Below are 15252 nucleotides of genomic sequence, written 5' to 3' on the forward strand. Positions count from 1 at the left end.
AATAGGATGGGATTATCGTCGTAGGAAAAAATGGAGCAGATCCGTATGTTTCTTATTGATAGAAACTGATTTTCAATTTATTTGACAGCCCATATTTTTAGCCTTTGTTATTCATAAAGTTCGTACAGGACTCCCTGGCTTATATTATACAATTATATTAGATAAAGACCAATAAATCGGAATTGATCGATTTTCATAATCGTTATTTCGTTAGATTCGACAGGTCGGGCCGTCTACAAAACCAGCACGAATTACGTTTTTACGCGCGCGCTCGTTTCGCCAACATCGATATCCGTTAAACAACCTGTCTTGTACTTTACACACACGCACGCACGCACACATTCCAGAAGTTTGTTTTTTACACAATTACAATGAAATAGAAGAGACGGACACGTTCATGGATAAATTTGACGAGCGTAGATTCGGCAGAATATCTTTCTTAGAATTTCGAGGAGCAATGTACATGGGAGATACAACTCTTATGTATCATCAACATTGAAGAATCCGTTTCTCAATATGAGAAAGCTAGTATTAACTTTTAAGTGTTAGGATCTCACTCTGGCATTAGACGGCATTTATATCCCTCCGCGCGATGATGTTAACAACGCCTGTACAATAATCTTTGCGTGTACCCATTAATTCTTTAGCACACACTGATAATTTGTTTTTTTAAAGCTACGATAATTAATATTATTACCTATTGGAGTATTTAACGCTACATAAAAGATAGACGTTACATTAACAATTTAAATAAAACAAAGACGAGACAGCTGTCAGAGTTGGAGACAAGGTAATTCCTTTGTGTCAGACTTTCGTCCGTACATCCATCATCCTGGCGGTAACCGCAGGTGAATGTGGAACCGGAAGATACGTTTCCTTAAACAACTAAAAATTCGCGCCTTAGATAATAACATCACTTAGAACAGCTATAGTAATGAATTATATCGATTAGATTAAACTTATAAGCTTCTTTACTGCCAAGAAAAATAAAACGGGACAGACTGAGATCGTTAAACGAATTAGTGAGACAATAAGTGAGTTTTTGATTCAAAGCTCCCATTCACCTGTCGCGATATTACATGTCACATGCTGAAGGATCTTTATATCTTTATCAGCCTATCTACTAATCCTTCGTTGTTTTTTTTTCTTCGCGCGTTACGTAAATCGTATTTGTTACGTGATCTATTTAGCAAACAACTGTCTCAGAATTGAATTCACATATCACAGAGCAGTTCATATTCTGCTTTGAGAAGTTTTCTTCAATCGGGTTAGTTCTATGAACCTGCTCGGCCCTTACATACGGAAATGTCGTAAAATCTGCTTTCTCTCGTTCGGCATTATTTCTTCCCTTTTTTTTTTTTTTACAGAGCTCGCTCTCTTAACGAGACGTATAAAAAACTATGTACACAGGTGCACTTCCGTTGCGCTCTTACATGTTAACTGATTACAAATAACGAGTTGCCTCCCTCGTCTATTTTTACTGCAGAATTTTACTGTAGGTGGACGAGATGAGACATCTCGCACTTTTAACATACAAATGACAACATAATTTGCATAAGCAATCGATAACATTCCTCTTTTTTAATAGATTAAATTTTATATTTGTCGCTATGTTTAGTGGCCATTTAACTATGATGATTAACCAAGTGTACATTTTGTATATGGACGCAAAAAATGATTATCTTTTCTTTTAGTACACGCTTAATATCTCGCTTTGTACATTTCCACTTATCATCGTTCTTTTCTTATCTCTGTATTGATCATTGTAAACGAGTCTGTTACGTCACGAACAGTAATACCAAACGTTCTTCTTATCGCATAAGCAGCCAACGTAATTATTAGCTAAAGAACAAATTTACCCGTCCACCGTTCTTTAAGTGTTCGCTGCAATAAGGTGATCGGGATGCACTTTGAGGGTCATACCAGGAGATTTAAATAATGACTAACGAAATGCGACTGTCCGCGCTGCTTTCTTCTTTCGTATAACCGTCAAAGTGTGTAACCAGAACTAATTTAGCTCAATAACATATTTTACATTCTGGATATTTCGTTAGACTTATAAACGACTCTCATAATGTACGTCATGTCTTTTTTAAACGTCCGACGATCCACTCCAGCCCCTGGTACAGCCTGAAACGTTTTTTTAGTGTCATTTAATTTAAATTTTATTCCTCTTTATACGAAAAAAAAAATACACGATCGCACAGATCGCTAATTCTCTTACCCCTCTCCTGTCAGGGCGCAACAGCTCTGTATATGCCACTGGTGTTTTTTGATGGATGTTAGATCCAACTGCCTTGAAATCTCAGCCGCGGTCATGCTGCCCTTCAAGTCTTGCTTGTTGGCGTAGACCAGAACGTTGGCCTTGCTTAATTCCTCGTGGTTCAGCATCGAATAGAGCTCTTCCCTAATCATGCCGAGCCTCTCTCGATCAGTGCTGTCTATGACCATAATGATAAACTCTGTGTTCGTGTAGTAAGTGGACCATGCAGCTCTCAGACTCTGCTGACCGCCCAGATCCCACATGATAAAATGAATATTCTTCCACACAACTTCTTCTACATTGGACCCGATGGTCGGAGACGTATGGACAACCTCGTTCATCAGGAATTGATACAATATCGTTGTCTTTCCGGCATTGTCCAAACCGACCATGACTATTTTATGCTCTGAAAGCAACACACTTTTATTTAAGTAATAATTATTACGACTGAGATACTTTTCGAAGGTCTACGACTAGTACCATAAAATTATATTTGTAGAGAGGTATAATTATAGATCAATAGCTTATATAACATTGTTCTGATAAATGTTGTAGCAAAAATTGTGTAACATGAGATTTTTTAACAGAAGATATATACATTTTTGTAGAAGAAATTCTTGTATGCATTTCTGCAAAAAATAATGCAAATTAAAATTCCAATTTGAATTTTGCACTCTTCAAGATATGAAGGATATTCGGTGAAAGTGAATTAAACCAGAGTATAAATTTCCAGGCGAGAATTTAAATTCAGAGGCCAAGTTCTCAACATTAAAGAGAATGTGATTTGGTAGCATATGTTAACAGATTAGAGAAAGTAGGCCAAAGTACATGTTCGTGTAGAATTTCCAACGGGTATGTCATCCGATTCATCAAGTCGTGCAGCTCTACATCGGACTCTCGGCGAAATTGGCGACTGGCGAAAAGTAAAATAACACTCGAGTAAATTTCGCGAACGTTTTATTGTAGGCCCCAGAATATTTTTCGATCGCGCGCCGAGTCCGTGACTGACCCTCTTGATAGAGTTGGCAGATCGCAAACATCGCGAATGATTTATGATCGGCTGACGATCGTCTCACACGTGTTATCACAAACATATACGGTGGACGCGCATAAAAGGGACGAATTGATGAATCATAGACCATCACGGTATTCACCTTCGTTGCCGAAGAAGCTCCACAGCTTCGCGAACAGCAGTCCCATGTTGACTGATCAGCCCGGGGACCAATCGAATATATCCGTTCGACGCCACAAGCTCGCCGTCTCCCCGACAATTAAGAGAATGTCTCGGGAACAGGGCGGTTCATTGTCTCTCTCGGAGGTTATGTTCGCTTCCGCGACGATGGGATTGGGATATCGTTCACGCGCGATGTCGGCTCGCGAATCGACATCGTAATCGCGCCGAGACGTTGAGACGAACGCTGACGGAACGCGAGTACGTTCGCTCTCACGGCCGGAGCTGCGACGCGCAGAAAACGGACGAGAAATCGACGGGGTACGCGGAACAACCTGTCTAGCTCGATCGAGCGAAACGCGACATGTTGCATCTCTGCTCTGGCATTTCTGATCGACGAGTGTCCGCACTGTCCGCACGCCCCGAGCGAGGCGCTGCCGCGCTCGGCAAAATTCTCGGTAACATTCGGCCGCGTTTCAGCGACGCCGACGATTAGTTGCGCGAGGCGACGCTAGATAGCGCTCGGCCGCCACCTACAGTTCAGTTTGGCGCTTTTGCCACTGCACGGCGTTGCGATCGACGTAAGATTCTCTTGACTAAATTCCGATTAAGCTAATCGACTGAAATCGAGTGATTAACCTTATAAGAGCCGTATTTGTGGTATTTTACCAATGTAGAAATGTGAATTTCTTGTTATTGGACACCTGGGAACCTGCTGGTTGAATTAAACTGAGAGGACGACCCCGATTAAGCTGCAATTTAGTTAATCGGTATTTAGTCAGGGTAATCTTCACTCTGAAGTTTGCCGTTCAAACTCCAATTCAGTTAATCGGAGTCGGGGTCGTCTTCACCCTGAAGTTTGTCATTTGAGTTCGCGCACTTATTTCAATTCGTTCGTGGACTTGTCCGACTTTATCGAATTATATTAGGCTTGTTTTTTTTTTTATACATACATAATTTCAAGTGCTGAAATTTTGAGGGACAATCCCGATTCTCGGCACTCTCGCCACTTCTAGACTTCAAGTAAAAGTCCGGTTACTTTCGATTACAATAAAAGAACATGATCTCTGATGATTTCTTATTGCAACCTTCTCGCTCTCGCCTCTCGAGAACGTTGCTTTCCAAAGGAGGAATGTCGCTTCGTCAGCTGTTTTCGGGAATTGCTACTTCCAGAGGAATGTACACAAGAAATTCGAGAAGCCGGCAAGATTGTTATGGAGGATAATTTTTTTCAACATTCTGAGAGGAAACATGCCATTATTTCGACCATTAGAGACATTTATGCCCATTGCCTTTAAAGAAATGTTACCGAGGAGATTCGGCGCGCGACTACGAGACCACATCATATTAGAATGATTAGATAAGTCCGTGTCGCGGCCGGGCCGGCGCGGCGTGCGTGTTAATCGCTGTATCATCGTTATCATGAATTGTTCAGGCATGGACGGCGTGACCGCGCCACGCGATTGGCTCGTAACGCGTCGGCTGACGCTGCGAAGCACAAGCCAAGCACATCGCTCGAGCGGCTCGAGCCACACGTCCTTTGACGACCCGAAAAGTTCGACCACTTGTTGCTCTTGCGGCGTTCGCTGCGACAAGTCTTACGCGGAGTCTCATTCAGCTAGATATTTTTCATCGTCGATCGTGCCTGTAAACCGTCCGCAAATATGAGCACCCCGTGAGTATTCTTCTTTTACGTCCGCATTAATTAAGTTCACTCAGAATAGCAGAAGGCCAGTAAAAACCGTACATATAATCTATCATTTCGTGAATGAAGTATATTAGATAGGGTATGCAGATGTAAGGAGAAGAAGATGGGATTTTGTTTTTCGCTAGATTTTGCACGAATTCTCTCTGTCTTCCAGGGTGGCAGATATCGCCCTCATCGGGTTAGCGGTCATGGGACAGAATCTAATTCTGAACATGAACGATCATGGTTTTGTCGTATGCGCGTATAACCGTACAGTAGACAAAGTCAAGTCCTTCCTCGAGAATGAAGCCAAGGGCACGAAGGTTATCGGCGCTTACAGCTTGCAGGAGATGGTCAGCACACTGAAGAGCCCAAAGAGGGTGATGTTGTTGGTTAAAGGTAAGCTGTTTCCTTGTTGTCGCAATTAAAGGTCTATAACTGTGATCGTAATGATACAATTTGCTCTGATAACAGCTGGCGCAGCCGTAGATGCCTTTATCGGGCAATTAGAGCTCCTTCTCTCTCCCGGGGACATTATCATCGACGGTGGCAACTCGGAGTATCAAGATACCGAGAGACGTACCAAGGATCTAGAGCGGAAAGGAATTCTCTTTGTTGGCAGCGGAGTCAGCGGAGGAGAGGAAGGCGCCAGGCACGGACCGTCCTTGATGCCCGGCGGCAATCCCGAAGCGTGGCCACACATCAAATCTATCTTTCAGGTACAGCAATCCTAACCTATCATTTCTTAACGAGAATTAACGAGATACCCGGTCTGCTGCAACATTGCGTTATCTTTCAGTCGATATGTGCGAAAGTTGACGGAGAGCCGTGCTGCGACTGGGTAGGCGAGACCGGCGCGGGACATTTCGTCAAGATGGTGCATAACGGCATCGAATACGGCGACATGCAGATCATCTGCGAGGCCTATCACTTGATGCGAAGCGGCCTGCAGCTCACCCAGGAGGAGATGAGCACGGTGTTCGACGAGTGGAATAGGAGCGAGCTGGATTCGTTCCTGATCGAAATCACGCGAGATATTCTCAAGTACAAGGACGAGAAGGGTTACTTGCTCGAGCGAATCAGAGACACCGCCGGCCAGAAGGGTACCGGCAAGTGGACGGCGATCGCCGCGCTGGATTACGGCGTGCCGGTCACGCTGATCGGCGAGTCGGTCTTCTCCAGATGCCTGTCCGCGCTGAAGGACGAACGCGTGGAGGCGAGCGCGGTGCTGTCGGGCCCGGACCCGGTGTACCAGGGCGACAAAAAACAGTTTCTCGAGCACTTGAGAAAGGCTCTGTACGCCGCGAAAATTATCTCGTACGCACAAGGCTTCATGCTGTTAAGAGAAGCCGCCAAGATGCACAATTGGAATTTGAATTACGGTGGAATAGCGTTGATGTGGCGGGGTGGATGTATCATAAGAAGGTAAGATGGCCGGAAAGTTTATGAGAGAGGTTTATATATACGGCTTTTAAATTCATCTAGTTACGTCAATGTCACCTCAATCCTTTTTATGCGACCTACATTTCCTTTTAAAGCCTATGGCAAAGAAATATAAGTGTCAAGGCTATAGAATGTTTCTCAGGGGGATTTCGTATCTAGTGTCACGGAAACTCACAAGATAACTCTCATTTTTTTTTCAAACGCTGATTAAATGAGTTACCGTTCACCTTGTATAAAACAACCGAGGTATACGTAAAATGAGGACCGAGGTTGTCAGTTGTTCCTACAATTAAAGCCCATACATTATACCCCACATAGAAAAAAAGAATTATAATTTATACTGTCGTTAATAGTTTATTATTGTTAAATGTAAAATTACGAGAAAAATACATGAAAATATAAGTCCAAGAAACGTCGCCAACAATACGCGTGTTATCAGCGTATTTAAGAATTTGTGTAATTTCCTTGCAGCGCATTCCTGGGAAATATAAAATCGGCGTACGACAAGAATCCGAAATTATCCAACTTATTGCTGGACGACTTCTTCGCCAAGGCTATGGACGTGTGTCACCGGAGTGCCAGAGTAGTGGTAAGCGCCGCCGTGACGATGGGTATACCGACTCCTGCTCTATCGACGGCTTTGGCCTTCTACGACGGATTCAGAACCGCTCGATTACCGGCGAATCTGCTACAGGCTCAACGAGACTACTTCGGCGCTCATACGTACGAACTGCTCGGTCAGGAAGGAAAGTTTGTTCACACGAATTGGACCGGACACGGTGGGAATGTATCCGCTTCTACGTACGACGCGTAGATTCGCACAACATCGCGATAACATAACGGCTGGCAATGTACAAAAGAACACCCCCCAACAATGCGACAATACGGTGTAACAAATACGTAATTAATTATGAATTTCAATAATTTAAACATGCGTAATATACAGCTATGACATGACGAAGAAACGAGTCGACATGATGGTGATCCTACAGTTGAAAGAAGGCAAAATATTGTCAATAAATTTTGTATTCTCTCTTTTCAGATATCTTTCTATCTTCTTTTTCTTGACAAATATATTTTCGTAAATATCTGTAAAACTAGAAAAAATTGAAGAAGCCTGTGATAAAAAAGAGGTATAATATATTTTTATAGATGTTAATTAACGATGATGTAATATATATGTGGAAGTTTATCTGAAAGGAATATATACGCGCGAATGAGAGAGTAAATAATAAGATATCTGTGTTTTTCTAGAGATTTCCCGTAGAATACTTTTATGTCGTCAATTGCGACGTTTATTTCGTGGAGATTACGACTCTCGTACGCGAAGCATCACGTTCCACGCAGGTTACACGTGTATTTTAGGAAACAACGATTTGGAGAAGTAGGGAGAAGTTACGTAATCCCCAAGAGACGTTGCCTGGTTGTAGTCGTCGGCGAGTAGGCGATTCGTTACGACTCGGTGAAATTATGCATCATCGAATCGCAAAACAGCGCTCGTGGACTCTGTCCCTCTTGCCATTCAGGCGATATAAAGGCGGAACTGCCGCGCATCTCTCGCTCTATCGAAGATCGCGGGAATAACGGAGATAGGAAATCGTGAGCGGGGTCGAGAGCTAGTGAAACGCCGATTATGCCGCGAGCTCGTCATTACCGCATTTCTCTTCCCTCCGGAGAGTAACGCGCGCACGCGAAAAATATTGGAGCATGACACTTTCAATCGCTCGCCGACGTTTTCCCCGCCGGCTTGCGAAACGCAGCGGGCTCGGGATGCAGTTTTGCGCAACCCGATTTTTCACGCGCTCTCTGCCGTAACGCGATTTCGAATGACGGGGAAATTCGTCGTTGTTGCACGATACTATTTCGCGTGATATACGCCTTCGAACGCCGTTTTAACTCGCGCACGGCTTAATGAATTATTAATTCGCGTTCTAAGTATATGCAAAATCTCTTTTTAACGCGGGAGTTTTTGTTTTTCAGTAACGCCGGTTGACCTCGATCCTTCCTTTGATGCCGTTTTTTTTTTTTAAAGAATATTATTAGCCACATTTTTATTTAACGTCGAGGTCGCACACGTGTTTTTCCTATGCGTAATGAGTTTAGATATAACTTTATATATTGTACTTATATCGAAATATAAATAAAATTAACAACTTATATTTGTGGCTACGGTCAACGTGACGCTATACAAATGCTTTGGAGCGTTCTTCTTCTCCTTCTTTCTTCATTGAAAGAAAAGAGAAGAGGAATGCTTCGAAGTATTTGTAGCGTCACGTTGACCGTAGCCATTATGTAACATATACATGATTACTTTTCATGTTTTACACACTTGAGTTTTTATTTGTATTTCGATTATGTAAGCATGTGACACGGCAGCGTAAGAAATTAGAGCTTATTCGTTAGATTCCAAAAATACGAGGGACGACGATAGAAATAGTTCAATAGTTCAATTCGTCGCGTAACTCCGCGGAGAAGTAGGAAGAAGTCTCCATGCAGGATTCATGCAAATCGTTGCGTGTCCCGTTTTATGCCTCGCAACATCACGCGAACGCGAACGCGTTCTAATCGCCGGCAGTTAAAATCGGCGACCGAACGTCGGCTCTCTCGCGGATTGTCTTCGCTCTGATCTTTAGAGAGCGTGGCTTTTTTTCCCCCCGAGGTAACATCGCGCGAAACAAACAAAATTCCAAATCGCCAGGCCACGTTTAAATGTCAGGCGTGAACACGCAAGTCCAAGCCGGCTGCACTTTCCTCTCTCTCTCTCTCTTTCTCTTCCAAACGATCACGAGGTGTATCTGTCTCGTTAAGGTAGGTATAAGTCTGACATCATGCGGTTCGAAGAGAACATTTATCTTGTTTCTCTTTAATGGACCTGTCAATAGGCCTATTCTTTTTAGCTAAAACTTCTTGCACAGTTTATCTTTTCTTTTTCTGTTCAACGTGAAAGGAAAGAGAGGAAAGATGAACCGTGCAACAAGTTCAGCTAAAAAGGCCTGGTTTGTCTCCTGCTTTCTCTAATTGTCCTTGCAATTAAGGAACAAAGAGCTAAGTGAAATTTGTTTTTTTTTTTCAGTCCTCTGTCGAGCTCCACGGTGGTCTCTCGTACATACATATATCTCTCAAGTGCTCATCATCATTATAGTCATCACCGCACTCAACGAACCATATCGATCCTTTCTACGTACGGTCCTTTGAACAATGAACAGATTCTTTTGATAGACCTAGATTATTTCTCACAAATGAGCGAAAATGAAATAAAACGCATTTGTTGATTGAAAAAGTATATACCGGTCTCTCGCGCGGCTAGCCTTGCGGGGCAAGGAGGCGGAGGGTGGAGGGAGGGACACCCCTCCGTCAGCGGACCATCTCGCGCCATTCTCACCATCTTCGCATCAGTTCAGTTCGCGTAGTTAGCCGACTGCGAGCCGCGACGGACGGCGGTAGCGGTAGTCGGTAGTCGGGCAGTAGTGGCGTAGCGTTCGCGTTTGTAAAATGGCCGATCACAGAGAACGGGATTATTACTCGCAGACGGATCTGCGCTCGAAGAACGACGACCCGCCCAATTCGCGGCTCTTCGTCATTTGCCACAAAAGCCTCGAGGAGGATGACCTCAGGAAGGCGTTCGAGAAGTTCGGCAAGATCGAGGACATCTGGGTTGTTAAGGATCGCAACACGGGCGAGAATAAAGGTGAGTTGTCGCGCGTTGTCGCGTGTCGCGTGGATAAAAAGAGATTAAATCCGATATGCTCTCCGATCGGCACGTTGCGCGTTTAACCTTTCCCTTTTGATGCGCGGTCCCTTTATTCTCGTCCGGGAAAGGTACTACCACCCGCGTCGTCTGTTTCTCTTCCCGGAGTTCCCGGCGTATACCGGCGTATCCCTGCCTAAAGTGCCTAATGAGTAATGGCTAATGCCCGTTGTCAATGTTGTCATTTGCCCCCCTAGGTGTCACGTACATCAAGTTCTCCAAAACGTCAGAGGCGGCGTTCGCCCTGGAGGAGATGAACGGCAAGATGCTGGGCTCCGTCGGCAGGCCAATTAAAGTGATGATCGCCTCGAAGTAAGCCCTCCCACCGTGTCCGTTCGCTTTTTCCACATCCGCTTTGAATATGTATCCGTCGCTAATCAGTATTTTGTTTTCAACGACCGTTCGCAGCCGGGATCAGGGTTCCGTGCGCGAGACGAACGAAGAGGAGAGGTGGGTTCGCTTATTCTGCGTATTACCGAAAACAATGACTGACGGCGAGCTGCAACAGGAATTCTCCAAGTTCGGCGTGATCGAGTACGCCACTGTGGTCAAGGATCGCAGCACGAATGAATCTAAAGGCTTCGGCTACGTCAAATTCAAGAAGGTGTCCAGCGCGGCACGGGCGTTCGAGGAGTGCGACAGGAAGTACAAGGCGGTGTTCGCCGAGCCGAAGAAGCCAAAACCCGATCACAACGAAGCCAAGTACAACAACGGACTGTCCAGTGCCACGTACGACGGCTCCAGCGGGAGTTACGGCTCCTCGAACTTCGGCAAGAGCAGCATCAGCCTGGAGATCGCCACTAACTATTCCAATTCGGACGGTTACACGCGTCTGCAGGTGATCGCGCATCCGGCCCTGAATCAGGACCAGCTGTGGAAGCTCTTTGATATAGTGCCTGGGATGGACTACTGCCACTTGAAGACCGACGTGAGATACAGGATGCCCCGTGGCCAAGCCGTAGTGGTGTACAACAATCCGAGCGCGGCGGCGTACGCGCGCGAGAAGTTCCACGGTTTTGAATATCCGCCTGGTCATCGGATGATCGTCAAACCTGATCTAACGAGCGCTCCGCCGAAAAGCGCGTCGAAACCCGGCGGATCGACGACCGGCAGCGTAGCTAGCGCGAGAACGGATCTGGCGCATCTGGCGGAGACCATTGCTCAAGCCACGTCGTTGATTCAAGCGGCAGGTCTGACTGCACCGAGTAAGTAAATTCGACGATCTCGCCAGCGCGCTCGGCGCGCTGAGAAAATAAATACGTTGTGCGTCAAGTACCGTTGCATTTTTCACTTCAGGCTTAGACCACATATCCGTGAAGCTCCCACCAGTACAACCGATGGCGAGTATAGACGCTGAAGTTGCTAAGAGATGTTTCATCGTGTGCGGCCCACCGGTGCCGCCTATCTACGCTATGAAGGATGCGTTTTGTAGGTTTGGGAACCTCATAGATGTATATATGTTACCCGGCAAGAATTGCGGGTACGCGAAATACGCCAGCGTCAGCAGCGCGAACGAGGCCATTGAGGTATAGCACCTTTTCTTTTTACAATTTGTGTATATTCCGAGACATGCGTACCTATTCGAGACCCGCCACGTAGGTATTTCTAAATTTAAAATGCGTTCTTAGGTTCTGCACGGTCAAGAAATCTGTGGTTCTCGGCTGAAGGTGCTGGAGGCGGAGGAACGAAACGTTGGCGAGGACCGACGGAAACGGTTACGAATGGACGAGGACGAGAATTGAACGTGTTTTAATAAAAATGCGTATCTCGTAAGTAGTAGACGAGTAGCGTAGTGTGGCGCGAAGGAAAAGAGAGGCGTTTCTTTGTAATAGTTGTAGTACACCCCGAGACGTTGTTTTGCCGACGCTATCACTCTTTCTCTCTCTTTATCTCTTTCTCTTTCTCTGTTTCTACCTCCTCCTCCTCTTCATCCTCCTCGGGCAGGGGGGGAAAACGGCAGGAGAAAATGTAATTTTTGCTGTTTGTCTTCACAGACCGACGACTGGTATACACAAGCCGGACGCACGCAACAAAAAGAGACGAATTTAAAGACTACTACTCACTTGACCACATCAAGGGCCTGCATCCAGGGAAAACTACTCCAACTACCTACCTATATATATTTAACTGTTCGCTTACGTTCGCGCAGCTGCAACTCTCTACGTTACTGAAACCTTTAACTGCTACTCTACTACTACTGTTACTTTTTATCCTCTTACATGTCCGTTCACACACGATACGTTGCTCGCGCGGACGACCCGTGTTTCTGTTACTTTAAGAGGCCTGTGCGAACGGCCGATATCGTTGAGTGCTTTATTCGCTGCATCTGTGCACCATGTAGAAAGCGTCCTTTCCACATCTGGACATGCGGAAGTGTACGCTATCTTCCTTCGGACTTTGCAAGGCTCGGAGGAAGCAAAGCGTGAATACATTGACGAGGTGCACAAATCAATTTGTTTCCCAGACTGATTTTCACCCTTCTCTAATCTTTTAATTTCTAGCTTTGCACTTCTTCGAAATGTTGATTATTGACGACACATTTTCTTAAACAGTAAACCGCTTAAAGTAAAAATAAGTAATAACTGTTTAAATGTAAAACGTCCTTAAATCTTTTTTTTAAATCAAAACAATAACGACTGAGAAATCCAGTGATTATCCACGAGGATAATCACGACTCTGACCACCCGTTCGCATAGGCTTTTAGGTATAACCTATACCTTAGGTTTAACAAAGAGACCTTTAATTTATGATTAAATTTCTGTACTTTTCTTTTATAGTTATATTGCGTGCAGAGAGGAAGCAAAATAATTTGTACTTTATATGCCATTGACAACTTTTACGACGATAAGTTAAAGTTATTGCGGACAAAATTAATTCCAAAACAAGTATATTATTGAGACATTAATAACAATTTTATTCTATATTGCGGTGACAACAAAGTTCGGCACGATCAAAAATTGTTATTTGATCAAATATATTATATCATCTAACTTTGTCATATCGTTTAACTCATGTTTGTATAAAGTATTTTAACTTATTAATACTTTGTAATAAAATTATAAGATATTTAGTGAATCGCGCCTTTTACGCACATTACCGGTTAAATTTTAATAAAAATTTAATCTGCAAATTTTGCGTTTTAATGTAAAAGAATACTTTTATTACAATTTATTTACAAAAATTTAATTTACCGAGAGAATTTCGACGGTGCTTTTCAAGTTTTAGTACACAACTAAGAAAATTTTGATAAAGAAAAAAAGAATATGATACTAATGTAAGATAATACTCGATATCATACGTCAATGTTAATTTCTGATTAATATTGAGGTAAATCTTGTTTTGGAAGCAGTTTTTGTAGGAACGAATAAAATGTACTGGCATGTAGACTGTTTTTCGTTTAAAAGCACAACAGAGGAGAGAAGCGTAGATTTCTTGCTTACAGTAAAAGAAAGAAAAAGAAAAGAAAAGACGATTTCCCGGCAAAACCGATACCCGATATCCATCATTACGAAAATCAGACGACCTCGTCACACATCCCAGTGATCGACGCACAACATTGAACGTTTTATGATGGACACACATTTTTGTATCACGAGACCATGTACCATCGTGCGTTTTGTACCACGAGACTCTCACTGTATTGACCGTACCGGATGGTGTCCCAGGGGACTGTAACTGTGACTTGTTTTCTTTGGTGATATCAAATACACATGAAATACGCAATAAACCCCAAAACACCGACTCTTTCACTTGATTTTTTTTTTTTCTTTATTATTTACTGCCGAATGGTATATCGTACGATTTTATCTAATTGATACTCTGATGCTCTATGACCTGACGTTTGTTCTTCTCGCTTTCAGGATACCGCGAGGATTCCACGAAGCACTTGTACCTGAAGACTGTGATAATTCTAGCGACGTAAGATTATTATAATATTTCTACGAGATTGTATATGGGGAAAAAAGTTTTACATAATATATTAAATTATTATATTTTTGGTACAGTTACTCGTTGTATCATTTGTACGTGAATTTATTTTTCAAGACAAACATTTGTCTTGAATATATGTCTCCATTAAATAAGTGGAGTAACGATGGACTCTTGTTATCGCCTCTCTATTTCTAAAAGCCTTGTTATTTTCAGATGCAGTTTACTCTTCCCTATAAAAAAAATATATTAATTCGAGACATAAATATTAGAAAAAAAATCTATCAAAACGAGCGAGATATTAAAAATATTTAAAATAAATGAATGTACTAAAGATTAGAAATATTTGATATTTGAAATGATTTTAATATATTTAATCTACGTTCTCCCTCCAAGAGCACCGTGAATATTTTTCGGACGAAAAAGACATCCGAGTTTGGAGCGCAGTGATAAAAGTAAGGCCAGACACACGGCAGTAGTAAAGGTAAGTACAAGTACAGACGACTTGCAGTAGTAGCAGCCGCGGTCAGACATCGGTGGCGCGCAGTAGTAAGAACACGATGTGTCGCGCCGACCTTTCGATATCTTATCTTTTTTCAATCTCTGTTAATTTTCCTTTATCAAAAATGACTATTTCAGTTTATATACCAATATTAGCAGAAACGATAGCTTTGTGACCGAATGATCGATCATTCTTCCTTCCAAGTTCCAATGAGCGTTCAAAAATTTAAAAGTTGCATCCGGATGATTGTTATTTCGTCAAGAATTTCGCTAAAAAATTTGAGGATGTGCAGAGTCAAGCGGAGGATCAAAGATCGTCGATGCAACGTGCGGCCTGGTGCGGCCGTACTTTAATCGCGCCGGTCGCCGGACTCGCCGTCGATCGTGGATATCGCGAACGGAACGAGGGAAGGGGAGGACTAGCGGCTACTCCGACATATATAGGTTGCCGCGGCGAGAGGGCGGGGGCGGGACGCGGGCGCGAGTGGTCCGGTGGTCCCGCGCTCACGTGT

General features: G+C 43.5%; 3 protein-coding genes and 1 long non-coding RNA gene across 6 annotated transcripts; 2 read left to right on the forward strand and 2 right to left on the reverse strand.

Annotated features, from left to right (window-relative positions):
* Positions 1-48: 48 nt before the first annotated feature.
* On the reverse strand, positions 49-3922 carry Arl5 (ADP-ribosylation factor-like 5). 2 transcript variants are annotated; one of them, XM_071718831.1, is made up of 3 exons: positions 3418-3922; positions 2225-2669; positions 49-2130 (listed from the first exon to the last, which is right to left on the reverse strand). In XM_071718831.1, the coding sequence occupies exons 1-3, from the start codon at positions 3461-3463 to the stop codon at positions 2082-2084; spliced, it is 540 nt and encodes a 179-aa protein (XP_071574932.1). In that variant the 5' UTR covers positions 3464-3922; the 3' UTR covers positions 49-2081. The 2 variants fall into 2 exon arrangements, with proteins under 2 accessions (XP_071574932.1, XP_071574933.1); XM_071718832.1 differs by lacking the exon at positions 3418-3922 and adding an exon at positions 3092-3373.
* An 889-nt stretch (positions 3923-4811) lies between these two features.
* Pgd (phosphogluconate dehydrogenase) lies at positions 4812-7801 on the forward strand. Its single transcript, XM_071718823.1, has 5 exons — positions 4812-5109; positions 5297-5520; positions 5596-5840; positions 5921-6546; positions 7036-7801. The coding sequence occupies exons 1-5, from the start codon at positions 5099-5101 to the stop codon at positions 7376-7378; spliced, it is 1449 nt and encodes a 482-aa protein (XP_071574924.1). The 5' UTR covers positions 4812-5098; the 3' UTR covers positions 7379-7801.
* A 2105-nt stretch (positions 7802-9906) lies between these two features.
* LOC139780249 (RNA-binding protein 45) lies at positions 9907-14319 on the forward strand. 2 transcript variants are annotated; one of them, XM_071718821.1, is made up of 6 exons: positions 9907-10252; positions 10510-10624; positions 10721-11517; positions 11609-11838; positions 11941-12081; positions 14173-14319. In XM_071718821.1, exons 1-5 carry the CDS (start codon positions 10057-10059, stop codon positions 12052-12054), a joined length of 1452 nt encoding a protein of 483 aa, XP_071574922.1. In that variant the 5' UTR covers positions 9907-10056; the 3' UTR covers positions 12055-12081; positions 14173-14319. The 2 variants fall into 2 exon arrangements, with proteins under 2 accessions (XP_071574922.1, XP_071574921.1); XM_071718820.1 differs by having other exon boundaries at positions 9910-10252; positions 12307-14319.
* LOC139780261 (uncharacterized) lies at positions 14288-15174 on the reverse strand. Its single transcript, XR_011720190.1, has 2 exons — positions 14888-15174; positions 14288-14472 (listed from the first exon to the last, which is right to left on the reverse strand). It is a non-coding gene; the product is annotated as an uncharacterized lncRNA (long non-coding RNA).
* Between the last annotated feature and the right edge of the window lie 78 nt (positions 15175-15252).

The sequence above is a fragment of the Temnothorax nylanderi genome, unplaced genomic scaffold, assembly GCF_030848795.1.
Source record: "Temnothorax nylanderi isolate EJ_2023f unplaced genomic scaffold, tnyl_v1.0 TNYL_tig0269_pilon, whole genome shotgun sequence".
NCBI classification, from domain to species: Eukaryota; Metazoa; Arthropoda; class Insecta; order Hymenoptera; family Formicidae; genus Temnothorax; species Temnothorax nylanderi.

Coding starts and splice junctions, on each gene's coding strand:
- Arl5 (XM_071718831.1), bottom strand. CDS start 3,463: ATGGGACTGCTGTTCGCGAAGCTGTGGAGCTTCTTCGGCAACGAAG. Junction 2,670..3,417: donor GAGCTTCTTCGGCAACGAAG/GTGAATACCGTG, acceptor TGTTGCTTTCAG/AGCATAAAATAGTCATGGTC. Junction 2,131..2,224: donor TGCGCCCTGACAGGAGAGGG/GTAAGAGAATTA, acceptor AAAACGTTTCAG/GCTGTACCAGGGGCTGGAGT.
- Pgd (XM_071718823.1), top strand. Junction 5,521..5,595: donor GGTGATGTTGTTGGTTAAAG/GTAAGCTGTTTC, acceptor CTCTGATAACAG/CTGGCGCAGCCGTAGATGCC. Junction 6,547..7,035: donor GGTGGATGTATCATAAGAAG/GTAAGATGGCCG, acceptor ATTTCCTTGCAG/CGCATTCCTGGGAAATATAA.
- LOC139780249 (XM_071718821.1), top strand. CDS start 10,057: ATGGCCGATCACAGAGAACGGGATTATTACTCGCAGACGGATCTGCGC. Junction 10,625..10,720: donor AAAGTGATGATCGCCTCGAA/GTAAGCCCTCCC, acceptor GACCGTTCGCAG/CCGGGATCAGGGTTCCGTGC. Junction 11,839..11,940: donor GCGCGAACGAGGCCATTGAG/GTATAGCACCTT, acceptor ATGCGTTCTTAG/GTTCTGCACGGTCAAGAAAT.